Genomic DNA, 27951 nt, shown 5'->3' on the forward strand with positions numbered 1-27951 from the left:
TTACTCAAGTACTTCTTCCCCCTCTGAGTAGTTTGTCTGTACAGCACGATGTATGAATTCGCGGAATTAAATGTGTTGAAGATTATGGTACTTCCGTCAAATAATATGTATTTAAACACACAATAAAAAGGGATTTAAATAAATAGTTTGATGCGAGACATAACAACCTTAGAAATACTATCAGTGTACCAGTGTTGACATGTTTGTACACATAAAGCCAAGTACATTCTTTACACTGTTTAATAAATATACATCTTTATTCACATCAGTTCAGAGTCACTTTAAGTATCTCTACAGTCTTGCATCACCACACATCATCATAGATCAAAGGCACCTGATTTTGCAGCTTATTTGTGGAATTACATTATTTTTCTTAAATTATTATTATTATGTAATTGAACAGACAATAAACACAAAGCACCTGCAACTGCAACAAAACACAAGAAAGCATCAACAGACGGATCATTGATCAGTCTGGAGTGCGATAATGACAAATTAAACTAACCTTATACAGAACATTAACAGCAACATGATGAAGCTAACATATCAGTACGCTTATTGAAGTATTATTTCCTCTCTGATATGTTTGAATACATTCAACTGTATTCAAACTCCACGGAGCTGCTCTGCACGTTTTAACAGATGATTCTGACACGACACGTTACATATAGGTGGATTATTGAATAAAAGGTTGCATTTTTAAACCTCTTTGTACTCATTTTGCTCCATTTCTTAACAGGGTTGTGTCTATTTGTTCGTAGTTGTGTGTTTTTGTTCATTTCATATCTCATTTACTGTCTGATTGTGACCATTTTGCACCTCTTGGAGCGGTTTACTGTCTATTTGTCTGTATTTTAGTGTCTTTGAGTTCATTTTGTTTCCCTTCTTTAGTCATTTAGTCTCTCTGTATCATGTAGTGTCCCTTTGTTTGATTGAGTGTCTCTCTGTATCATGTAGTGTCCCTTTGTGTGATTGAGTGTCTCTCTGTATCATGTAGTGTCCCTTTGTGTGATTGAGTGTCTCTCTGTATCATGTAGTGTCCCTTTGTGTGATTGTTTGTCTCTCTGTAGTCATTTTGAACCTCTTTTTTGTACTTAAGTGTACATTTTATAGCTGAATGCCATGTGTTCAGTAATCACAAAGATCCTGGAGTGTTTTCAGCGTCCTGTAGCTTCCTCTGTGTAAACTACTTTCTGCCCTCTCACTTCTAATAATTGTGTTTTTTTCAGGTGGATAAATGTTCTAATTGTTGAAATAGTAGAATAAATAAAATAATTAAAAAAATTCCGTGTCTCTTTGTGGTAGCATTGCATCTTTTTGAAAATCATTTTGTCTTGAACTCATTTTGTGTCCCTTTTTTTGCGATTTGAATTCCTTCATATTCATAAATCCCCTAAACCCTGCACTTTATTCTCAGTAGTGCATGTTTCTCTCCGCCTCGCTGCTGCTGCTGCTGCTCTTCCTCCTCCTCCTCCTCCTCTGTCCTCTGTCAGATTTCCAGCTGAGTTCCTGCGTTGGATTGAGGACCTCGGCCCCCGTGTCGATGCCCAGAACCTGCCGCTGCACCAGCTTGAAGTAAAGCCCCTCGCTGGCCATCAGCCGGCTGTGGGACCTGGGAGAAATAATCAATATATTGTGCCGGAATTTTAAAGGTCACGTATTATGCTAAATCCTCTTCTTCAAGTCTCTTCTACATCAACATGTGTCCCCTCTTCTCCATGTCTTTTCTACATCAACATGTGTCCCCTCTTCTTCATGTCTTTTCTACATCAACATGTGTCCCCTCTTCTTCATGTCTCTTCTACATCACCATGTGTCCCCTCTTCTTCATGTCTCTTCTACATCAACATGTGTCCCCCCTTCTTCATGTCTCTTCTACATCAACATGTGTCCCCTCTTCTTCATGTCTCTTCTACATCAACATGTGTCCCCTCTTCTCCATGTCTCTTCTACATCAACATGTGTCCCCTCTTCTTCATGTCTCTTCTACATCAACATGTGTCCCCTCTTCTTCATGTCTCTTCTACATCAACATGTGTCCCTTCTTCTTCATGTCTCTTCTACATCAACATGTGTCCCCTCTTCTCCATGTCTCTTCTACATCAACATGTGTCCCCTCTTCTTCATGTCTCTTCTACATCACCATGTGTCCCCTCTTCTTCATGTCTCTTCTACATCAACATGTGTCCCCTCTTCTTCATGTCTCTCCTACATCAACATGTGTCCCCTCTTCTTCATGTCTCTTCTACATCAACATGTGTCCCCTCTTCCTCATGTCTCTTCTACATCAACATGTGTCCCCTCTTGTTCATGTCTCTCCTACATCAACATGTGTCCCCTCTTCTTCATGTCTCTTCTACATCAACATGTGTCCCCTCTTCTTCATGTCTCTTCTACATCAACATGTGTCCCCTCTTCTTCATGTCTCTTCTACAGCCAATCAGCAACCAAGGTAAACCCCCCCCCCCCCCCACCTTATCACCTGAATCTCTTCCTAGAGCACCATTCGGCGCTTTCACACCGCAGTAGTTTTCCCACAAAGGTTCATGAGAACTCTTTAGTTCTGATAAAACTAAGTACAGATCGCGTTCACACCGGAATAAGTCCCTGGGGGAGGATTAGGCAAATGAAGCCGCTGACGTCACTTCTTCTTCTTCTGCTTTGGGTTTACTGGCAGGCTGCAAACAACTTCACGGCGTATACTGCCACCCGGAGTCCCCGGCCGGAAGTCCCCCGGAGTTGGGGACTGGCTTCAGTAGAAGCTTCTGGGACTCCCAGCAGCTTCTATATATATTTATAATAAAATGGCGGCTTCACAAAACGTTTTTGGAGTTTTACGGGGCGTGGTTTGCATTCCGCCGAGCCAATCAGAAATAGGAACTTTTTTCAGAGCAGGGACGGAAAAGCGGGTAAAAAGGTTCTCATGAACAAATGTTAGTTCCTGCTCTTTTTGGTGTGAACGCAACATTTCGGAACTATATTGGAACTAAAGTGGGAAAAGCACATATCTCTCAGAGGGGCGTGGGGAGTGGCTCCTTATTTTCATCTGAAGTAACAGATAGAGAATCAGCACTTTGGAAACAGGGCTGAAACAGAGGGGATTATGGGTAATGCTGCAATGATCTGTTTGGTGTTTCAGCCAATCAGAGACAGGTTCTGTATATATCTGAGACCTGTAATATATTGATGAAAAACAGTATAACAGGGGACCTTTAGTAAATACTGTTGAACTTTTCGAGAAGCTTCTTGGTCTTCTTTAGACTAACTCTTGGTCTTCAAACAAAAAAACCCAACAGACCCCTGCTCGGCCAAGCGGCCGCTCTCGATGACGATGATGTTGTCCGCCTTCTCCACCGTGCTGAGCCGATGGGCGATCACCAGCACCGTGTGGTCCTGCATGATGCTGTTCAGAGCCGTCTGCACCTGAAAAGAGGAGACATAAACCGACTGATCTTTAACTCGTTAGGATCCAAACGCTTCTTCTGTCATATGCAAAATAGCTACTGGTGACTTTTGTCACGTTACCTAACATAACATAACATTTACTTGCATTTGAATTGTGATGCGTTCACTTACTGCTGCTCTTTTTTTAGAACTTCAAACAATAATACAGTACAATATATCTTTCAGTCACTTCCACATCTTCAGTTTTTCCAGCTGTATCAATACAATCTTGAATAGGTTTCAAGTATTAGACAACCAGTGACAGAGTACCACTCCAGGGCTAAAAATAAAAGTAATAAAGATGGCCTACCTTAGAAGATGAGAAAATAAATAATAGTAAATAAACAAAAATAATAATGATGGAAAGAGAAAACAAGTGACATACAAAGGTGTTAACAATTCTTGGGAGGTTCTGGTTTCAACCATTTCATGGACTTACTGCTGCTCTAAACTGCATCTGAACAATGATGCATTCACTTACTGCTGCTGCACATTATCAGCTCTCTCACACATTATCATCTGACTGATGCAGCTTTTCACTCACGATGTGTTCGCTGTCTGCGTCCAGAGCGCTGGTGGCCTCGTCCAGGATGAGGACTCGAGGGTTTCTGACCAGCGCTCTTGCAATGGCCACCCTCTGTTTCTGCCCCCCCGACAGCTGGGTGCCTTTCTCTCCAACACCTGGGAAACAATCGGGATAATAACGTTACTGACCCACATCTTCATAGAATAAATTGAGCAGGGTTTTTTTGTTATACATTATAAAGACATGCGTTTGGCGGAATTCATGAAGGCTTCTAACGATCATTAAGTTATGTTGAAATAACCTTGATAATTGTAATGTTATTGACCCCAATGGTGGATTTAAAAACCATGGTTGCTGACAAGTGTCTAAATGAGATGACTAAACGTCATCACGTCCAATATTAGCCGCCTTTAACTTAGCGGTGGTGACGTGAAGTCATGTGACCGTGCTGTTGTTCCTTTATAGCCTAACATTAGCCTCCTTTAACTTAGCGGTGGTGACGTGAAGTCATGTGACCGTGCTGTAGTTCCTTTATAGCCCAACATTAGCCACCTTTAGCTTAGCGGTGGTGACGTGAAGTCATGTGACCGTGCTGTAGTTCCTTTATAGCCCAACATTAGCCACCTTTAGCTTAGCGGTGGTGACGTGAAGTCATGTGACCGTGCTGTAGTTCCTTTATAGCCCAACATTAGCCACCTTTAGCTTAGCGGTGGTGATGTGAAGTCATGTGACCGTGCTGTAGAGTCCTGCATCGGGTGGTATTTTTTCAAACGCTTTTTTCAGGGTTCGGTTCTGGGTAAAACAAAGATGATGCGGGTCGGGTCGCGGGTGTTACATAATAAATATATTTAAATAATAATAATTTAGTTTAATGTTTAAATCCTCAGACCTCTCCCCCGCGGGAACGACCATAATCATAACCTATGCAGCGCATCAATCTGCTGCTGAGCGCGCCACATTGAAAATGGCTGAGGTGAAGCTCTCTAGCGGAGAATACAGCATTTTCAATAACACTTCCTCAAGAGCGAAATCCAACGTCTGGGAGGCTTTTGGTGTCCTCCTAGATGGAGAAAATAACCAACATTCCACGCTTTTTGAGAAAAATATGCAACTGCGTGTGTTAATAATTGCACGTTTTCATTGCTCATATATATGCGGGTCAGGTCGGGTTGCGGAAATTAATTGGCAATATGTGCGGGTAGCGGGGCGGGTTCGGTATTGCACGTTGAGGGTGCGGGGCGGGAGCGGGTCTTGAAAATCAGACCCGTGCAAGACTCTGCTGTGCTGTAGTTCCTTTATAGCCCAACATTAGCCGCCTTTAGCTTAGCGGTGGTGACGTGAAGTAATGTAACCGTGCTGTAGTTCCTTTATAGCCCAACATTAGCCGCCTTTAGCTTAGCGGTGGTGACGTGAAGCCATGTGACCGTGCTGTAGTTCCTTTATAGCCCAACATTAGCCGCCTTTAGCTTAGCGGTGGTGACGTGAAGCCATGTGACCGTGCTGTAGTTCCTTTATAGCCCAACATTAGCCGCCTTTAGCTTAACGGTGGTGACGTGAAGTCATGTGACCGTGCTGTGGTTCCTTCATAGCCCAACATTAGCCACCTTTAGCTTAGCGGTGGTGACGTGAAGCCATGTGACCGTGCTGTAGTTCCTTTATAGCCCAACATTAGCCGCCTTTAGCTTAACGGTGGTGACGTGAAGTCATGTGACCGTGCTGTAGTTCCTTTATAGCCCAACATTAGCCACCTTTAGCTTAGCGGTGGTGACGTGAAGTCATGTGACCGTGCTGTAGTTCCTTTATAGCCCAACATTAGCCGCCTTTAGCTTAACGGTGGTGACGTGAAGTCATGTGACCGTGCTGTAGTTCCTTTATAGCCCAACATTAGCCTCCTTTAGCTTAGCGGTGGTGACGTGAAGTCATGTGACCGTGCTGTAGTTCCTTTATAGCCCGACATTAGCCGCCTTTAGCTTAGCGGTGGTGACGTGAAGCCATGTGACCGGGCTGTAGTTCCTTTATAGCCCAACATTAGCCGCCTTTAGCTTAGCGGTGGTGACGTGAAGTCATGTGACCGTGCTGTAGTTCCTTTATAGCCCGACATTAGCAATATGTAAATTGTAATCCCTGTAAATGTTGCTGTATGATTTCCTTTTGTTGTTCGGTTGTTTATGTTTTTATGTCTTCATGTGGAACCTACTGCTGCAGGTCTCCCTTGAAAAAGAGATCATTGATCTCAATGAGATTTCACCTGGATAAATAAAGGTTTTGAATTTAATTTAATTATGTAGAGATTATCCTGCTGAACTAGAGAATTGAGGTAGGCGTGTGGGGCAGTGGGTTGTGCGTTGGTTTTCGGATCAGGGGGTCACAGGTTCAAACCCCACTGCAGTCAGCATCTCGTTGGGCAAGACACTTCACCCCAAATTGCTCCTGTGGAGGTTACCCACAGTATTAAGTCGCTTTGGATAAAAGCATCTAACAAGTGACATGTAATGTAATGAACTAAATGTGTAAACATTGAGACAACTTTCTGGATTAATCCAATAAAAGAAAACCCATTGAACAAGAAAGAGGTTGCGTAAAGGATCGGAACACAGAAATAGATGAACTGTTTAGTGATTACTTGTCTGGTAGCCTGTAGGGAGGCAGCTGATGAACTCGTGAGCGTTAGCCTTGGTGGCCGCCTGCTCCACGGCGTCCATGGAGACGTCGCTGAGGCCGTAGGTGATGTTCTCCTCCACCGTCCGAGCAAACAGCACCGGCTCCTGGCCCACCAGACCGATCTGCAAACAACAACATGGAGGAATGATCTACTATTTACTATTTTTGAAAAGAACATCCATAACCAGAGATGGCAAAAGTACACACATATTTTACTCAAGTAGAAGAACAGATACAGAAGTATGGGCATTGAAATGTACTTAAGTAAAAAGTAGGGCTGTCAAACGATTAACATTTTTAATCAGATTAATCCCAGCTTAAAAATGTATTAATCATGATTAATCACCATTCGACCAAACCGTGGGTTCTTAATTCATTACGTGTTGATTTCTATCAACGGGGGAGTACTTCAGGAAAGTCGACGGGGGGCTAGTGGAGTACTTCTTGACCACAGAGTGTGAACGTTGTGATCAGCTGTTTTAGCGCAGTTCTCCAGTGAAGGGGGGGGGTCTCCCTCCGCAGCCGGTTGGCGTAGTTTTGGCACAATTCCGTTGTACAGACCGAAGTTAACAGCAGCCCTGTCTGTGCACACGGAGACCGACTGTCGTCCGGTGATCTGACCGCCTTCTGGAAAAGCTTCACAAGTACGTCGGTATGCAAATGCGCTTTGTGACACAAGTGACGGTGCGCATTTGAGATTACGCACATAACCTGTGTACCAGTTATGTGCACCCCTGTGCTACAGCAAAAGTATTCTCCGCGTCGACTCGGGACTTCCTGCAACAACACCACGCCGTTATCTTGATTCTGATTGGCCAGAAGACATTATCAAAGATGTTCTACTGAGAAGACGATCACTACGTGACAAAAGTTTTCAAAACCGTTTCTAGTCTTCTGTATTTCCAGACAAGTGGCTACTGAAATCAATCTTACTAACTGCTGTCTGTGCAATTCCCGGCGCGAGTTGGCGGACTTTATTTTGCTTACTTTAACATCATTTTTCATGGTGGGGCTAAGCCATTTCTTGGTATAGGTGTAGCCTACCCCAGCTATAGCCTGGCGCTGCCACTGGTGGGATGTATGGGGCGGGCCATTCTGCACATGCGTTAAATGTTTTAAATATTTTAACGCAATTAATTCAAAAAATTAATTACCGCCGTTAACGCGATAATTTTGACAGCATTAGTAAAAAAGTACCCATAACTAGCAGCTGTTTTAAAGAGTACCTGACCTCCCTTTATATTAATAGAACAATAATGTCATTGTTAGCTAATGAATGTTTCCATGGTGACCAACGGCAACATGACAACGTTTCCATTGGTCCCTCTTCTTTAGAGAAGACCAGGAAATGATGGATACACGGATCGTGTTCAAATCAATAGGCACACAATGACTCTAAATAATAATGATCACGCCACCAAACAAAGATTAAGGATAAAAAAACTATTATATTGTACTTTTAATCTGAAAAACATGCCTCTTCCTGAGCTTCCTGTGACTCTATGGGTCTTTGTGTTGTTCTGACCTTGGAGTGCAGGTAGTCGTGCTGATAGGTGTGAACAGATTTTCCGTCCAGCAGAACTTCTCCTCTCTGCGGACGGTAGAAGTTTTCCAGCAGACTCACACAGGAGCTCTTCCCGCTCCCCGAGGGCCCCACGATGGCCGTCACCTCACCGGGACGCAGCGTGAACGACACTCCCTGAAAAACACACAGAATCAGGAGCATTTATTCATCTACAGGTCAAAACAATTACAAAAAAAGTCAAATATAGACGATTACACTTAAGGGGTATTTTTGTATTACACTGCTTTTCTTAATTCATATAAATACTTAAATCAGAATCATCAAAACAGGCTATAACGGGGGTAATTGGGTTTTGAAAAATATTTATATTAACATCACATGGGCGTCTATGGGCGAGGCAGCTGGAGTTTTGGTCACTCAACGTCACTTTGGGGCCAGATTTGTAAGTCAATTTCACCTCTACTCTCTAAGTCAGTGGTCACCAACCTTTTTAAGCCCAAGATCCCCGCCTTGGCGAAAGGCGAGATCTAACTATTGCAGAATTTAGTGAAAAAGACGGCCCAGACAGTACTTCCAATTACATCAAATCATTTGGTGCAACTTCCAATTTGATTGAACCAAGAACACAACGAAACTAACATGTCAAAAAGGATAACTATATATATATATAATTACATCATACCTATCATTTTAAGTTTCATTTATTCCTTCATTACAATCCTAAATATAAATGTATGTAGCTTATTTTCAATTTTCTTTGAGTGAATGAGTACATTATTTTGTTGTCAGCAACAACAACAAATAAAAAAACAACATCTTGCAATGAGCAGATAACATAAAGAGCCATTTTAACTGTGAGGCTTATCCACTGAAGCTTCATGCAAGTGCAACATTTAACATTAAAACTAGTTATTTACAATAATAATACAACAGTCGCTGTTGTATCTGTGTCTGTATCATGTTGCTATGAGTGTGGAAGGAGCAGATACAACGTTAGTTTAGCCTGATCGATCCGATCTCCATTCAGACAACACGCCTATAAAAGGTTTTTCGCCTGCCGTCTTGTCTGCAGGCTTGTCAAAGAATTAATTCATGTTTTTTTACTAACCGGTATCAGTATGTAGTTATTCCGGCATCATTTTGAAACGTGTATTACAATTAAATCACGGTAAAATATGTTCATTTTGTTGTAGTTGGTATCTACCATAAGTGCAGTGAGTTCAGAAATATCACTTGAAGTCAGTCTATTATTTTCGGGAGCGACAGGGAATATCTCAAAGACATGTCAATCAAGTGGAACCTGCTAACGGGGTGGTGGCTGATAGGCTTTCATCTAAGAACGTTATTAAAACGTTATTATTTTTGTTTCTTTTGTTTTGATCTACCCGCATCACACTTGATCGATCGATCGACTGGTTGGAGAGCACTGCTCTAAGTGATGATGTCATCCACACACACCCATTATAAAATCTGAAAAACCATAAAAATATACCAAAACTTAAACTGTGATTTTAGGAAAACGTTCGGTCTATATAAAAAAAAACTTTTATTCCAATAAAGTTAAGAGTCTGGAGAGCCGTTTAAACTTTAGATATTTTTTCTACGTTCAAAGTAGGATGATTCTGAGCTCAGGGGCCTCATTTATAAAGCCTTGCGTAGGATTGGCGTGGGAAGGTTGCTTACGTAGGACAAAGCAAATAAATACGCACCAACACTTTCCGATTCATAAAAGACTGCGTACCGGCACAGGACTTGCGTACGGCACATCCTACGCCGGTTTCCCTTTATAAATCACAATCAACTCGAAATGCGGTGCAGCTTTTCTTTTCTTTTCTTTTATTCACGCAACGCCCGTATTTGCCTATAAATAGTCAAAGAAACGCCCTTTCATTCATTCATTTTGACTGACTTTATGAAGAAGATCACAGGAAATGACGACAGAACAGCTAAAAAAAACATCTCACATCGTGTCAGATTTTGGTTATTTTGGGGAGGTGGAGATAAATCATATTGTTTGGTGGATGCAGTTTGAACCAGAGTAGCAGCATGGAGGTCGGATCGTCACCAAAATAAATAAATAAGTGGTCCGAAAAGGTTAATGACAAAAAAAATGCACATAGCCTTCCTCAGGCAGTGTGTTTGGACCGGGGACAGGAGACCCCCCCCTTGATGAGAAACTGTAAGAAATGATCGGGGGATCCCTCCGGAGTGGAGTCATGACGGCTGGATCTGAATTATGTTTTTGTATTTGGTGGTTTGTGTCCCAGCTGTCGATCAGCTGTGCGTAGCGTCTCCACTGCAGCCTGTGCATCTCACCCCCCCCCCCCCCCTCCGCAGCAACTCTATATCCACCAGTTAAAGGAAATACATCTAATGTGTTGTGTTGTATTAGCTGTACAATTTACCACATATGGTGCTCTTAGTTTCCATACCTCCTGTGTTTTACGAGCGACTTATCAAGTAGTAGGCTATTGGCGAACGGCATAAAACATGATTAAACGTGATAGTATATAAAACCATGCTCGTATCTACAACCTATAGAAATGCAAAACGGCGTCAGTTTAAAGTAATTCTGTCCTCCTGCTTACCGCATAATTTATGAGAAAACATTTCTTACCAAGAGAACATAATCGAGGGGTGATCAATAACATTTCTGTATTTATTTATTTCTCCAAGTTATGTTTTTGTGAGCACTGAGGAGTCTCAAACAGGCGTTCGTTAAAACCTTTTAAGATTGGCTTTAATCAATTTGTGAAAATGAATTCTTCATATATGATAAATGAGGTAACATTTTATTTATGGTATTATTTCCACATATTTCTCTCCATTCTTCTTTCTGCCAACGGTGTCGCAGTTTCTCATCTCTCCCGTTAATGTGCTTAGTGCGTACGCATGGGTCAGAGTTTGCGTGGAGGACGGCACATTTTCCCGACAAGTTAGATTTTTATAAATCGCAAACAGTGCGTAGAAACTGGTGTACGCCATCTGTTGTGCGTACGCAACGTTTATAAATGAGGTCCCTGGTCACGTTGATTCCCATTCATTCCTTGGAAAAGCCACAGCACACCATCCGCGATCATTCCTCACTATTTTATCTGTTTTTGTGGGTGTGTATGCAGGATAAAAATATGTGTGTTGGCAGAAAGATCCCTGAGAACGAACCTTGAGAATATCGGTATCGGGGCGTGTCGGGTATGCAAACGTGATGTCTTTGAACTCCACCAGACCCGAGCAGGTGTCCGGAGCCTCGGTGCCGTCAGCCCGGTGTTTGGGTTCCCGGTCCAGATACTCAAATACTTTCTCTGCCGCTCCGACTCCCTGCATGAGCCCCGTGTACACCGAGGCAATGCTCTGCAGGAGAGAGAGAGAAAGAGAGATATATATATATATATATATATATATATATATATATATATATAGAGAGATAGATAGATAGATGGATATATATATATATATATATATGATAGATAGATTGGTAGATGGAAAAAAAAGAGAGAAATAAACAGTCCAAAATATTTCAGAAATATAAATAAAATAGCATTAAAAGTTAAAAGATAAAAAATAACTAAAATTTTAATGTACTAATATATGTATTTCATTGTATTCTTTATTTCACATTCTAACTTTATGTTTAAATAAATATTGTATTCTTTAATGGAGAAAAAATTGAGCAACTTTCATAAAATTACCCAAAGGATAAATAAAATATTCCTATTACTGATGAACTGCCAAGTATCTTCACTCAGGCAAAACTAAATAAAGAAGTAAAACTGATGAAATACCTCGAGACATTCGCCCAGTTCCAGCATGTATATAAAAAACGATATTAAAGAACCGCTGCTCATCTGCCCGCTGACGACAAGATGGCCGCCATAGTAGAGGACGGCTATCTCTAAAGCAAGCTCTGAGATCTGAAAGACACGGATAACAGATAAGAAAACAACATTTAAAAAGACAGATGTAGCTTTTTACATGTTCTGATACGTACACAGCTCGACCACATGTACCCAGCGTAGGCCAGCGCTTGCTTTTTGTTGAGCTGGAACATGACCAGGAGTTTGCTAAGGTACGTGTCGGCCTCCCCCTCCTCGTTAGCGAAGCTGCGAACCGTCCTCATCGACGAAATAGTTTCCTCCGCAACTTTATTGGCCTCTGCAAGGGTTGTTTGCACCTCTTTGGTCAATTTCTGAAGATAAAATAGATGAAGGATTACAAAATAAAGTGCTAATTTGCATACATTTCCATAACAGAGCGTGAACAATGGATACATCTAAAGAAAACTAAATATAAACCCTTTGATTATGGTCACATCATGGCCTTTGAGGGATATGAGGGCAAGGAAACTATAGATTTTTTGCAGAGTATTATTATTTAACAACGCTTCCACGTGCTTGAGGAGAGTCTAGGCCTGACACGTTCAACACATGGATGTAGAGATTAAGTCTTAACTAACCTTTCATATTTTGGACATTAGGAATAGCAAACAATTATAAAATAATGCAGTGAAATGGCCTGTAAGGGTTAGCATGCTGTCTGGCGCCCCCTAGTGAGTGGTAGGTCCATAGTCGCATATACCGTAATTTTCGGACTATAAGCCGCGCCTTTTTCCCTATTTTTCGACGCTGCGGTTTATATAACGGTGCGGCTAATCTATGGATTTTTACAGCTAACGGCCAACACCTTTAACTCTATGGGCTCTATGGCCGGTCCGCGGACCCCCACCTTTAAGCGGCGGGTTACAGCAGGAAAAGATGGAGGCCGGAAAAGTGTGACACAGGTAGCGCGCAAAAGTAAAAGTGGAACCGAGAGTGGTATGTCGCTGCTGCGGCTTATATTCAGGTACGCCTTATAGTCCGAAAATTACCGTAGTTACTCCAATGTTTACGAAATTTGGTGCGCACTTTGCACTTGTTATTGCGGACATATTTCAAATTGGTCTTCCTTGTCCACGTCCACCCGGAAGTCTGCTATTTGGCATAATTCAGGTTTTCCCTTTATCTTCAGCAAACTTTTACAAACTCCCATTGTATCACGATTGACATGAGTCATCTGAACATCGTCCCATCTGCTGACGATATCCACGCACTGATGTAGAGATTAAGTCGTAACTAACTTTTCATATTTTGGACATTAGGAATAGCACAAAATTGCAAATAATGCAGTGAAATGGCCTGTAAGGGCTAGCATGCTGTCTGGCGCCCCCTATTGAGTGGTAGGTCTATAGTCGCATATAGTTGCTCCAATGTTTAAGACATTTGGTACGCAGTTGTTATTGCAGACATTTTTCAAATTGGCTTTAATTATCCCCGCCCACCCAGAAGTCGGCCATTTTGAAAAGTCTGCATTTTTCCTGTATCTTTAGCAAACTCCAATTTTGAACGATTGACATGTGTCATCTGAACATCGTCCCATATGCTCAGAACTTGACACGCTTTCAGAGGACGTAGGCCTGACGCCATCTCCAATGTTTACGAAATTTGGTACGAACTTTGTACTTGTTATTGCGGACATTTATTAAATTGGCTTTCATTATCCCCGCCCTCCCAGAAGTCGGCATGATTTAAGAGGGCGTAAGCCTGACACCATCTACGCATTAATGTAGAGATATTGCTTGTTACTACAATTAAAATAATCAACACATTCAGTTCCTAAATGTATTTGACCTTGTAGTAATCTCCATAGAGTTTGGAGACGACAGCGATGAAGGGGAATCCCATGATGGTGACCAATGTGAGCTTCCAGGACATTCCGAACATGAAGATGAAGAAGCCGACGCCCTTAACGATGCTCCGCAGGAACACGTTGACATTGTTGGAGATCAGGTCGCTCACTTGTGTGGTGTCCGCCGACAGACGGGAAATAATGTCCCCTACAGATGCAGGCAGGAAATAACATTTTTTATTGATGTTATTTCATTACATCGACAGGAAAAAATACTTAATTGGATTTGTATAAAATATTTTCCAAAAGGGGGATAATTAGCAGGAATACATTTTAGAATAATTAACGGTATATATATTTTTGAGGGAGTGACGTATATTTACTAAAGTACTTGAATTGTTGAAGTACTTCTACTCCACTACATTTGGGAGCACTTTATATTAAGCTATAAAGTCATTTTGTATTAAAAGTATATTTTTGATGCTAATACTTAAAGCTTCAGCTTTAGAAACATTTTGAATGCAGGAGTTTTACTCGTATCAGAATATTTTGACACTATGGTATTACTAAGTTGACTGAAGTGAGTTATCAGTAGTAGAGGGGTAGAATCTAATAATAAGAATTAAGGGATGCTCCTTTAATACCTGTATGGTTTTCATCAAAAAAGGCGATTTCCTGCCTCATCAGCGTCCTGAAGAGATGGTTCCTGAGACGAAGGTTTAATTTGCCAAACATCAGCGTGAAGACTCCTCCACGTACTCCCATTGCAAGAGAACTGGGGAGAGAATATAGAAGTTATAAGGCATTTAAAGGAAGGAGTGGTGGAGGGATGTCGTATTTCTGCAAAGGCCCCTGAATTTAAGTAAGTAAAAAGCTAACGTTATAAAGGAGGCTAATGTTGGGCTATAAGGGCATAGATATATATATAAACACTAGATGGCTCATGGGAGATTTTCCAGCGTAGCTGACCGGCCGCCATCTTGCCACAGTCAACAGTTACTCTGATTCGCGTTATGGTAGCTGTTGTAAGGTGAGTGATCTGCACAAAAATACTCTTAACTCGCTGAAATCTTGACTGATTTACAAACGGTTTGGTTTATTATAAACATTATTAGCATGGCTATGATACAGGATGCTTGGACATGTTGAAATTGCAGCTTTTCTTTGTGTATGTGGTTGTATTTATTAGCTGGCTAATAACAAGAGGCTGAGAGTGAGACCTAGTATTACAAAGTTGACCCAGCAACTTTACACCAGTGGGAGAGGCAGAACTGCTCTTTCTTTTTTTTAACTTAAGTTACACATGATTTCTTCCAAGTGGGTTGGCTTGTTAAAAACATCTTGCATTATGATACAGGAATTTGCTGGCTTTGTTTTTACAGAAGTACCTGACTATGCCGGACTTTTGTGCAGCCTACGGATGCTCCAATCGCCGCTGTCTGCCACCTACTATGTATTTATTAAATCTTCATGTTCCATGAGACGCAGCACTATGTTCCCCACATATGTTTATGTTTGCTCAGTCTAATAAACCCATAACATGGTTGTGAAAGAATACCAAAGCCGAGGCTGGACGATGATTGATTGTTGGTGTGCCATGTGTCACCGTGTGTCTTATTGGTTTTGTGTTATACTGTATTTTATTGTGTGGAGCTGGTCCTTATCTCCAAGACACATTTAAAACAAATAACCTTGAACCTTGAAGCCCCATCTCTCCCCACCTGCTGCTGCTTCCTACATCCCCTCCACACCACACCAAGTTGTTCTTCTTAATAATAATAATACATTTATTTTGGGGGGCCGCCTTTCATAACACCCAAGGACACCTTACAGGGGCATAGGGGCAATATAGGGAACAATTTAAACAGTGGATTTTGTGATATATCAGCCGGGGTGAGACAAGACAAACCACAAATGGACTACAGAAGGACACAAAAGGACACATGGTACAGTTTATATTATTCTTGGTCTTTTTTCAATCACATATTTCAAAGGTTCTGGATTTGTTTACAAATCTAGAAACTAAATACAAAACTAGGATGATATGAAGATCTCATGTCAAAAATAATTGTGATAAATGAGACAGAACTGGCCTGTCTGTGAGCACATTTTATGTTGGTTTGGTTCTTCTGATAAAGGTGTGAATATCTAAATAATATACCAACATATGCTATTGTCATTAGTTGTGTCCCTGTTCTTCAAGCTAAGGCATTGCTAAATTAACAACTCTTGGCTTACAGAGTGGTAACATGAGACCAATTTTTATATATAAAATATAAATGTATTTAAATTTTATAATTTATTTATAATTTATTTTTTAAATATTAACAATATAATAAAATAAATGGAAATATATACACCGGCAAATATTTAATATAAATACCTTGTGTGTGTGTGTATAGCTATCGCTTTATCTGATTAATGTTATTTTCATATGAAAGTCCATGATTATAAGTATGCAGTATCATAACTACATCTTTGATGTTTATAAAGAACCAAACCGTTTGAAAATTGGTTGAAAATTGAGCAGGCTATGGTTATTTAAATAGTAAACCATAATGTTATGAATGAGAGAACTGCCTGTGGCAAGATGGCGGCCAAGTGGCAACGTCGGTCTCCATTGGCCAGCAGCGCGTGTGAGTCATCTAGTGTTTATATATATCTATGTATAAAGGAACTACAGCACGGTCACATGACTTCAAGTCACCACCACTAAGCTAAAGGAGGCTAATGTTGGGCTATAAAGGAACTACAGCACGGTCACATGACTTCACGTCTCCACTGCTAAGCTAAAGGTGGCTAATGTTGGGCTATAAAGGAACTACAGCACGGTCACATGACTTCACGTCTCCACCGCTAAGCTAGAGGAGGCTAATGTTGGGCTATAAAGAAACTACAGCACGGTCACATGACTTCACGTCACCACCGCTAAGCTAAAGGAGGCTAAAGTTGGCCGTGTTCCCTCCTTTGCAGACCACTCACACAAAGAAACCTATAGAGCTGACTACAGGGGCAGAACGAGAGACCGGAAGGAAGATGGAGGTAGACGAGTAAGAAAGGAGCAGCGGGACAAAAACAGGAAGGAAGAAGAAGAAAAGAGAATATTTATCTAGTAACAGTGATAGTTTTGACAAAAAGATGACATTTACATTGCAGGAATAAAACTGACTGGGAGAAATATAGCTGAAGTTCCGTCTGACAAGCACGGGGTAGCAGGTTGGATCATTTTCATTTAGTTAAAAAAGGCAGATTTATCTTTGTTTGTATTATGTTGGATTTCAGATACTGTAAAGTGTATTTTCAGACATATTTAAAAAACATTTCAAACATTATTTGTCACAGACTCCGTGTTGAAGAACCATTACATAAAGAAAACAGAGACAGAAGCAGTGTACAGGATGAAATGAGGAAACACAGATGACTCATGCGGTTTGGAAATTAAACTCCGGATGAACCGTCATGATGAAGCTCCTCCTATCGCCTGACTCACGAGACTAACCAGGAAACACACACACACACGCACACACAAACACACACACGCTGAGAGACAGAATACAAGATTCAACATTACACCAAACACGACTCTTCCACTGAGAGGACGTCCACAGGAGGGAATACTGGAACACCTTCCACTTCAAGCAGCTGCTGAATCCACACACTGAGAGTTTTACCAGAACAAAGACTCAAAGTGAAAGTAAGTCTCAGGGAACAGGGAGCGGCTGCTGCTGAGTTTACTGCTTCACTCAGAGACAACATGGCTTCCAGATTAGAGGAAGATCTCTGCTGTACTGTCTGCCATGACACATTTAAAGATCCTGTGGTCCTGTCCTGCAGCCACAGCTTCTGTAGAGCCTGTCTGCAGAAGTGGTGGACGGAGAAAGTCATCAAAGAGTGTCCACTTTGTAAGAGATCTTCAGTTTATGAACCTCCCTGTAACCTGGTGTTAAAGAACCTGTGTGAGAGTTTCCTACAGGAGAGAGATCAGAGACCTCCAGAGGCTCTCTGCAGTCTGCACTCTGAGAAACTCAAACTCTTCTGTCTGGACCACCAGCAGCCAGTGTGTGTCGTCTGCAGAGATTCAGAGAAACACAGCGACCACAGATTCAGACCCATCGATGAAGCTGCACGACAACACAAGAAGGAGCTTCAGGAAGCTCTGCAGCCCTTAAAGGAGAAGTTAGAGACTTTTGAAGAAGTTAAAGTGAAGTTTGATCAAACAGCAGAACACCTGAAGGTCCAGGCCCGACGCACAGAGACACAGATTAAGAAGCAGTTTCAGAAGCTTCACCAGTTTCTAGAAGAGGAAGAGGAGGCCAGGATGGCTGCACTGAGGGAGGAAGAGGAGCAGAAGAGGATGATGATGAAGGAGAAGATGGAGGCTGTGAGCAGAGAGATAGCAGCTCTTTCTCACACAGTCAGAGCCACAGAGGAGGAGCTGAGAGCTGAAGACGTCTCCTTCCTGCACAACTACAAGGCTGCAGTGGAGAGGCTGCAGCGCCCCCTGCTGGAGGCTCCACAGCTGCCCTCAGGAGCTCTGATAGACCAGGCCAAACACCTGGGCAACCTCAGCTTCAACATCTGGAGCAAGATGAAGGACATGGTGTCCTACTCTCCTCTCATCCTGGACCCAAACACTGCTCATCCATACCTCGTACTGTCTGAAGATCTGACCAGTGTGAGACGAGGAGAGAGACAGGAACTTCCTGATAATCCAGAGAGGTTTGATAGTTACTACTACTCTGTCCTGGGCTCTGAGGGCTTTAACTCAGGGACTCACAGCTGGGATGTCCAGGTTGGAGACAATAGATGCTGGGAACTGGGTGTGTTAGCAGAGTCTGTCCAGAGGAAGGGAAGCATACAGTCTGGATTATGGAGAATAATGTCTAATGGAGGTAAACACTCAGCACGGTCACCATCAGGTCCAGACACTCCTCTCAGCCTGCGGAAGGAGCTCCAGAGGGTCAGAGTGAGTCTGGACTGGAACAGAGGAAAGCTGTCGTTCTTTGATCCTGACACGAACACACACATACAGACCTTCACACACACTTTCACTGAGAGGATGTTTCCATTTTTTTGCAATTGGTATGTACGCCCACTTAAGGTGTTACCACTGAAGGTCTCTGTGACTGTAGAACAACATAAATTATGATGATGATTTATATGGTTAACTATGCAGACCTTCCTGCTAAGTGTTCCTTTCTCCGAAACAGTTTCCAGTGAAGGCTTCTCAGATGGTTGTTAGCCAGGTCAACCATTAAAGACAGAACTGGAGGATTTCCCCAGAGATATGTCAAACTGTTCCTTTAAAGTTTGGTCAGTAGGCCTGCTGATATATTTATGTGTTTGAGTTTATCAGGGAGCATCGATTTAATCTGGCTTTTCGCCGATCGTGAGTTGTGTTTATGTTGTCTTTAGGTGACTTGTGCAATCATTTTGAACGAGTTCCTTTAAAAATGAATCGTATCGCCTAAAATTCAGGAAGATTTATTTGGAAAATGCTCCACTTGGAAGATAATGTGCAACTCGTCTAAATGTGTAAATGCTCACCTGACTAAAGCGAGCGCTGACAGAGTGATCACAGGTTTAGCGAAGTACTCCATGCTCTGATGCACCACGATGCTGTCGATCGCTTTCCCGTAGTAGTACGGTATGAAGGCCTCACCTGCAGGACAAAAGGAAAAATACATATCATGTTAGTTTCATGTGACTATCAAGTGAATATCATGTAATGCACGAGCTGGACACAAACAGGGGTTTCCGGGTCTTAACGGTTCTGATATTCCATATCATCAATTCAAAGTTAAAAAACGTCTTTAAATATTTTATTTTTTGGGGTGACTTTGAAACAAAAAGCAACACTAGGGTAACTTTTTTTTAACCCTTTCAAATAAACTAATTACATAAATAAACGAATAATAATAACTTGAATTATAATTTTAAAAAATACAAAATAAATCAAACAATAATAAGAAATAGGTTTCAGAATGACTTCAGAGTTTGACTGACAATAAAAAGAAATCGTCACCTATATTAGTAGATTGTAATTTATAAAACGTTTAATAAATCCAAGATATCTTTCTAGCCACTTAATTGCGATGATTTGATGCTTTACTTTGTTTTATGTGATGAACATGGAGGATTGAGAAAATGTTTGGTTAGAATGGGTCAAATAATGGATATTTAGATAAAAACCGTTAATGATTATGAGTCAAAGTATAACCTGCAGAATAATCAATTATAACGTTTTTACAATGTTAGGAATTACTTTAAAGCTGCAGGGACATGTAATGGAGCTTTCTTTTAAAGTGTATGAAATGACTTATATGCCATATATCTCCAACAATAAATCCACTTTGCTCTGTCCTGATCTCTCCGTCTGTTTCTTTTATTATGTCTGCAGAAAAACAAAAAAAAACAACATCGTTTTTCTTCCTTTTAGTGAATTAATCGACTAATCTGACGTTTTGGTCTTTGTTAAATAAGATTTCTTTCTATAACAACAACCTTTTTAATTGTCTTTTTCATACTGAAGGAAACTGATGACCACAACTCTGGTAAAGACAAGCTTTAAGTGGTCCTTTTTAAGATTCCCTCTCGTGATATTCATGTTTTACAGATCTTTTTAAAGACGCCCTATAATGCTTACAGAGGTGTTCCCTCTCCTGTAGTTTGTTCTACAGGTTTTAGTGCATGTCAACGGTCTGCAAAGGCTAAAATCCTGTGATTCCTCCAGAGGGAGTTTCTCTCCCAAACAAAAGCATGGAGACATGTCTCAGTAGAGACATACTGATATGAGCGGGGGAGGGACTCTTTCAAATATAGTGAACATAAATGTGAACATCGGATAAAGTTTTCATATTATAGTCAAAGTTTTTAGAGAAGGGGTTTTGGAAATCTCTTTTAATCCCCCCATAAATGAGAAAGTACTGGCATAATGGATAAATGAAATAAAGTTATTCATCAGTTGACTAAATCAAATGAGTGTTAGTCGAGTAAGTGTTTCTTTACTTGAGGACAGCCCTGGTAAACAAAGCCCACCAACACTTACATTTCGACATTGAGCTAGTCATTGAGTGTTGTGTAATCTCTGATGAGTCACACAATCATAAACCCAGTAATTAAACCCAGTTGCAATCCTTTGTAACCGCTTCTAGAGACATATTAAACCCTGAGCACTGCCGCGCTGAAACATTATATGACCCTTTCTCATCAAAAACTACATTTCACCAGATAACATTGACCACATCTTGATAACTTTAGAATTCGCCCTTCCCCAATATTACATTTTACAGAGTGTGCTTTGAACGCGTCTAGTTTAATGCAACCTCCCTTAGCTGTTAGCTACATTATTCATCAAAATCTCATTGGTTGAATATTTAAAACATGTACTATTGAGGTATTTGGAAAAAATATTGTGATATTTCTCTTCATATTTCAACAAATCAGGGTGGAAATCTGCAGGAGAGCTAGTTAGCATTAGCTGTTATGTATTAGCAGACAGTGTGCAGCAGAGTGCTGAAGGTTAAATAACAGCTGATAGCTAATAGCTAACAGCTAATGGAGGTTGCATTCGATTACATGCTGATGCGTTCAAGCCGTTCTCAGCAAAACTAACAAATCAGGGTTGAAAACAGCGCTAGTTAGCATTAGCTGTTAGTCATTTGCTTTAAGTTAGCACACAGTCCTTAAGGTTTAATAACAGCTAACAGCGTTAACATTGAGTGACACTTTGATGAGTTCAAGGTCAATTCTAACTGTATCAAGATGTGTTCACGGTAATCTTGTAACATTTTGTTTTTGGTGACAAAAGGGTCATTAAATGCACATGACTGAAGATAATCTATAACAAATATTATTGTATAAATAAATATCTTTAAATCCTACAAAATCGTCTCAACATCAAGGTGTTTGGTTAAAGAAAAAACATATTGTGATATTTCTCTTCATATCCCAGCTCTGGGGTCTGATATTGAGATTTCAACAAATCAGGGTTCAAATTAGCAGGAGAGCTAGTTAGCATTAGCTTCTAGCTGTGTTCAAGCCAAAATTAAACATTTAGTAAAATAATATAATCTAATATCGAGGTATTTGGTGAATGAATATTGTGATATTGGATCTTCCCCACATTTCCCATCTTTAAGGCTTTGTATGAGAAGCAACTCACACACAGCGGAGACGAGGAGGAAGAGGACGGCGACGGACAGCAGCCCTCCGTCCTTCCTGCAGTAAGACAGCAGACGTCCCAGTGTCGCCCCAGATCCACTCTTCATCTCCTCCTCCTCTTCCTCCTTCTTCCTCTCACTCTCACTCTCCACCTCCTCCTCAGCTCTTCCCACCAGCTTCTCAGTGTCCTGGAGAAACAGCGTTCAGTTATTATTTGATTTGATTCAAATGTGTAAAACAATAATACAAAATAATGAAATTAAACATGAGAATTATTATACTATACAAACTTAAGCAGTGTCATATTGATAAAAATAAATATTACTGATTCTAAATATAAACATATATATATACAGTATATAAATTATGCTCCACATATATGGATCAGGTCGCTGTAACTAATACTTTTAATAGTGCTGCAGATAATTGAAAACACCAGGGAAAACGTTCAGATACAAGTACTAACACTGGCACTCAAACTCTTTTGAGGTTACTCTTTTCAAAAAGCCCGTTAGCCACTAAAAAGCTAACATTTCTTTAAATGGAAATATCATTTTTTACCATAAAATGACTTTCACTCGCCCTTTATAAATTATCTTGGTGTCAAATCATACACTTTTGACCAAGTGGAAACCAAATGCAGGTCTCAGAAGCTTCTGTTGCCATACTATAAAAAAAAAACACCTGCCAATGGACAACTGGGTAGCCTAATATGCACGGTGGTGGAGGTGTTGGAGGTATTATGGGGTGAAGCAGTGCAGTAGTAGAGGCAGTATATACTGACATCATGGTGTTCAGTCTCTGCTAACTAATTCTGCTGACATGGAAGACTAGTTTTAGTGTTAATGTGGTTTAGATTCCCAAATGCTTTCTCCTTAGCCCCACATTTCACTTAATTAAATTCCAAAACCCATGAAATTGTTCCATTGGTTAAAGTTCTGTGGGAAAATACTGCTTCCTCTGCTGGAAATGGCAGCCAACTTGGAAATGGTCGAAATTTAGAAAAGTGGCTAACAGGCTTTTTTAAGTAAAATGGCCCCAGAGGGATTAAGATGGACATACTTGTTTCCTCTTCGGAAAGATTGTAACAGCTATCTGCAGCGCTACAAATCCTTGTCTTCTTGCTGCTGCTTATAATTGAACTATTCATATCTTACACTCCACTGTAGCTTTTGATCATATGTGTTATACCTGTGTTATTCTATATTAGATTAGATAAGATTCAACTTTATTGTCATTGAACAGAGTACAAGTTTCATTCCACAGGCCATGAGACTGTTAAACACCTGAACTAACAACATCCAGAACATTTATTTGTTCGCAACTTACAAATTATGTATCACTTGTATACAGAGATGGGGTCGTTACTAAAAAAATGTAATATATTACATATTACACATTACTTCAAAAAAAAGTAATGCATTACACTACTTCGTTACTCTCTACATAAAGTAACTCTTTATTCTACTCGTTACTTTACTCGACGAGCACGTACGAACTGCGCATGCGTGAGTGGCAATAACTCTCCTTACCAGCAGGCGGCGGTAGTGTGTATTCGTCATTCAAAACAGGCAACAACCGGAAGACAGAGAAGAAGAACAGACTACGTGATATAAACAAACAACAAATAGCGTGTGCGTTAGCTTCACCTTAGCATGTGTTCTTTGCAGGTGTTTGTTGAGGTGTTTACAGCAGCGGATAACAGCTTCTGCCCTGGACACAGTTTGCTGACTCAGCCATGTTTATGCAGCACTGCACGTGGTGATGTGGACGCGCAGATTACATACATATAAACCTGCGGCGGAAACCCCTCTTGTCTGTCAGTGTGATTATGACTGATATTAGTAAGTAACGAAGTAACGCGTGTCGGGGCAATGTTAGTAACTGTAGTGTGATTACTGAATTATAAAAGTAGCGCGTTACACTACTCCGTTACCGGCAAAAGTAATATTATTACAGTAGCGCGTTACACCCAACTCTGCTGATATATAGACTCTTAAGGCACTACTTCTATTCTATTTTATTGTATTACGTGCACTATTTTATCAGTTTTATTGTGTTGCACTGTTGGAGGAGCCTGTGACATCGACATAACTAAACTGTAGCTATGTACGAATGACCATAAAAGCCTTGAATCTTGAATCTTTTATCTTTTGAAGTACAAAGACAATGAAATGCAGTTATCGTCAGTGATTGTAAACTTGCCTCACATCCTCTTCCTCTTCTGCTGCTTCTGTCTGGACTCTTCCCCGCCTCCTTCTTCCCGATCTGATTCCAGATCAGCACCACGAGCAGAGAGGAGACGCAGGTCCAGCAGATGAGGCTCAGAAACCAGGGCTGCTGGAAAGATGAGATGAGATGAGATAAGATCAAATTGACTTTCATTGATCCCCGTAGGAGGAAAAGAGGTAGGGTTTTATTTTTATTTTTTATTTTTTTGTTGTGAGTCTCCTGACACACCGGGGACACATATTTATGGTTAAAATATATAAAAAGTGCATTTTGCATGATAGGAGACCTTTCAGTTAGCATCCGGTCGTTTCTATGTTCTCTGTGTTTACCTGGGTTAGCGGCTCCTGCTCGGACAGCATCAGCATCTTGGCCAGGGCGAAGGTGATGATGACGAGGCAGAGGAGCAGCACGGGGGTGGAGAGTGTGGAGACCCTCGGGGGGCCATCTTGTTTGTTCCAGGACACCCCGATGCAGGCTCCCAGCAGCAGAGGGACCCGCAGCAGCACGCACCCCCACAGGTCCAACACTGAACTCAGGAGGTCAAAGTTCAGCGCCTCCTCCCTGAAGACGCTCCAGTGAGAGCCTTGTGTGAAGAGGACGGTGGTGAGGATGAGGTCCAGGAGGATGAAGAGCACCGCGAGGATCAGTGATACTTTAACGCCCATGCTGACACACAGGGAGAAAATACAGTGTTAGAAAAATATCACTGGTCCCCGGCTTGAGCTTGAATCTCAGGATCCATGTATCTGTGATCCTCTCCAGAATGGAAGTAGTCATCACATACAGAGCATCAACTAGTTCCTGAACAGTGTCCTTCACATGCTGATATCCAAGAGAGGGAGTTACACAGTCACAAGATGGAGGAATAGAAAGCAGTATTCAATGTTTACTTCAGATTAGCTCCACGTCAGAAATGAGCATGCTTGTCATATGTCTCTCTCCATAGAGGCTGAATCATCATGTTAATCACATAGCTATCATATGCCTCAAACAGTCCTGATGCTCTTCTAGGTAATCACACATCCTGTCATGTTCACAGCTACAGTTGGGATACCTTTGTTATCACGTGTACTCTGATATTGGAAGAGGACATTCAGTGTTTTCCCAACATAAAGGAAGTTATTACTATTAGGATTTGACACAACGGGTTTCATTTTTAATGCTTTTTTCTCTGAAAAAAAGTTGTCTGTTTTTTTTATTGCAAAGTCTACTTTTTATTAAATTTAAATATGTAGACATTGCTGACAAACAGGGGAGAAAATACACAAGTTATTGAGCCGTTTCCGCTCTACATCCTGAACTCCTCCCTTCGATGCAATGCACTTCCGTTTTGGCGGACTGGGTTTGTTTTGCTAGCTAGCTCCGTTGTGCCGACAAAGCACTGATATCGCAGAGACAAAGAGGATATAACAATTACAACATGAAGAAAAGTGGTTCGGGAACTACGTGTGCGGTAGTTGGTTGCAATCACTCGAGAAAGCACCTGAACGAGTGGTTAGATAGAGAGTGCTACGACCACAAACCAGCACCCAGCACCCAGCCATGTTGTTCATTAAATACAGATAAACACAACAAATACCGCATGCATTGTATTTTTTAATATTATATATGAATATTTTCATAGTGATGTAATTGTGTGGGCTGCTTTTATATTTTAATTTGTAATACCTGTTAGGATTAAACATGTGATCTTTCTTGTTGAAGCCATTTCTTTAGTTTCCTCTCAACAATGAATTAATTCAGTGTTATTTATGTACAGTATGAGCTTAATATGAATGATGAACTGTGTTAAAAGAAATTGTAGCACTCTAAGGAACATATGAAATGCAATAATGCAATAACAGTGCAATAATGAAATGAAATTACATCAAACTTTATTTTCACTCAAACAGTACAGGCACATATGATATATTGCACAGCATAAAGAGATCATGTAAATTGTGCATTATGTAAACAACAGATAACTGTTGGCTCCTGTGGGCATGACCTAAATAAGGCAGTTTATTATGCTGGGCCACGTCGTCATGTTATCCTCCCAGTTTTGCACTGAATTCGGGTGGGGGAGAGTAACGCCATCTCCAGTCAAAGAAGTAGAATCGTGTTCCCAAGCTAGCATCACTGTTAGCATCGAAATCGCTGTGTTTACACCAGTGCCCGTCTGACTGTTTACATCGGTTTACACCGACAGACGCTGTGCAAAAGACTTCCGGCGGAAATGAAGTGCATTTGTGTAGTGTCATGGCGCTACCCGTGTTTTGGCGCGTAAACTTGTCTATACAGGAAGTTATTACAAGTGCTAGGATTGGACTCTAAGGGTTAATAACTCTTATTTTTCCATTTATTGATTTTAGCCTCTGCAGACCATTTGCATACAGTAAAACCTATAGAACACACTACAGGAGAGGAAAAACCCCAAATAAGCAGAATATAATGCATCAATAATTATATATATATTATTCTGAAATGGACCAATCTGCACAATGACTACTTTTACTGTCGCTACTTTCACTATATTTTGATGAGAATACTTTTCTACTTTTACTTGAGGAACATTTTGAATGCAGTACTTTTACTGTAACAGAGTATTCCTACACTCTGGTACTTCTACTTTTACTCAAGTACAATATCTGAGTACTTCTACTTTTACTCAAGTAAAAGATCTGAGTACTTCTACTTTTAATACAATATCTGAGTACTTCTACTTTTACTACAAGATCTGAGTACTTCTACTTTTACTACAAGATCTGAGTACTTCTATTTTTAATCAAGTACAAGATCTGAGTGCTTATCCCTCATAATAACTTTGTATCAATAAGTCACTTACCTTTATTTTGAAGGAGACTTGTTTCCGGTCTTTAGCGGCTTGTGGCTACAGGCTGAATACCAGATACATCTCACAATAAAGAGCTAAATGTAAATATTACAGTTCTGTAGATGATTGTCCATTAATTACAGAAATGCTACATTCACTAGCACAGTAGGAGAGATCGCAGCAGGTGAGTTTCACACGCGTTCCTGTTATTAAATACCTTAAAATCCACACAGTGCATTACATAAAGACACAGGCTTCCTACTTAATAAATAAAGAGCAGCTTACATATAAGGCACCCTAAAAAACAGCATGTATTTATATCTCTCTGTATATCTGAGATAAGTTAGGCTTAAAGAGAGAGCCGACCGGAACACCGGTATCAAAGATCGTCTATAATAAAGCGAATTCACACTCTGAATCAAAGTCAGAATACTTTGTTTATCCAGAAGGAAATAAGATAAGATATACTTCCTCAGAGGTGATAGAAGTACTCAGATCTGGTACTTCAGTAAAGGTGGAAGTACTCTCTCTTTATCTTTATATATGAATTCAGCCACCTTAAAAAAAGAGAAAAGATTTAGCTACCCTCCATAAATGACCGGAAGTACACTTCACACACTTATGCTTTCGTACCTGATGGTCGATTGAAAACCAGAAATATATTTGTAATCTTTCTCTGAAACTCCGATGTCTTAAGCATTAACTCTGATGTTGATTTTATTCACGGAAAATGAGACAGAGTGATACCCCTTTTTCTCTTTTACCTCTCTGACGTCAGTTGTTGCGAAACTGAACGTCACGTGGCTCCTCCCACCTGGTGAGCGTTCAAGAGCCGCAGGGAAAAAACACACACAACAAAAAGTGTATTTTTGAGGGAGAGGATTCTCGCTCAAAGTCAATTATTACTTCTATTGTTATTTTAAAAAA

General features: G+C 40.7%; 2 protein-coding genes across 4 annotated transcripts; one reads left to right on the forward strand and one right to left on the reverse strand.

The window, feature by feature from the left end:
- Positions 1 to 225: 225 nt before the first annotated feature.
- On the reverse strand, positions 226 to 27852 carry abcb9 (ATP-binding cassette, sub-family B (MDR/TAP), member 9). Of its 3 annotated transcripts, XM_079689026.1 has the most exons (15): positions 27037 to 27852; positions 24542 to 24878; positions 24186 to 24320; positions 21982 to 22168; positions 19365 to 19479; positions 14462 to 14592; positions 13820 to 14025; positions 12145 to 12342; positions 11939 to 12067; positions 11319 to 11507; positions 8157 to 8330; positions 6594 to 6753; positions 3989 to 4125; positions 3299 to 3423; positions 226 to 1612 (listed from the first exon to the last, which is right to left on the reverse strand). In XM_079689026.1, exons 2-15 carry the CDS (start codon positions 24875 to 24877, stop codon positions 1414 to 1416), a joined length of 2421 nt encoding a protein of 806 aa, XP_079545152.1. In that variant the 5' UTR covers position 24878; positions 27037 to 27852; the 3' UTR covers positions 226 to 1413. The 3 variants fall into 3 exon arrangements, with proteins under 3 accessions (XP_079545152.1, XP_079545153.1, XP_079545154.1); XM_079689027.1 differs by lacking the exon at positions 27037 to 27852 and having other exon boundaries at positions 24542 to 25310; XM_079689028.1 differs by lacking the exons at positions 24186 to 24320; positions 24542 to 24878; positions 27037 to 27852 and adding an exon at positions 23513 to 23552.
- On the forward strand, positions 17067 to 19502 carry LOC307044032 (nuclear factor 7, ovary-like). The gene has a single exon (XM_079689051.1). The coding sequence runs from the start codon at positions 17572 to 17574 to the stop codon at positions 18964 to 18966; it is 1395 nt and encodes a 464-aa protein (XP_079545177.1). The 5' UTR covers positions 17067 to 17571; the 3' UTR covers positions 18967 to 19502.
- Positions 27853 to 27951: the final 99 nt, after the last annotated feature.

The sequence above is a fragment of the Notothenia rossii genome (assembly GCF_949606895.1).
Source record: "Notothenia rossii genome assembly, chromosome: 6".
In the NCBI taxonomy this organism is placed as follows: domain Eukaryota; kingdom Metazoa; phylum Chordata; class Actinopteri; order Perciformes; family Nototheniidae; genus Notothenia; species Notothenia rossii.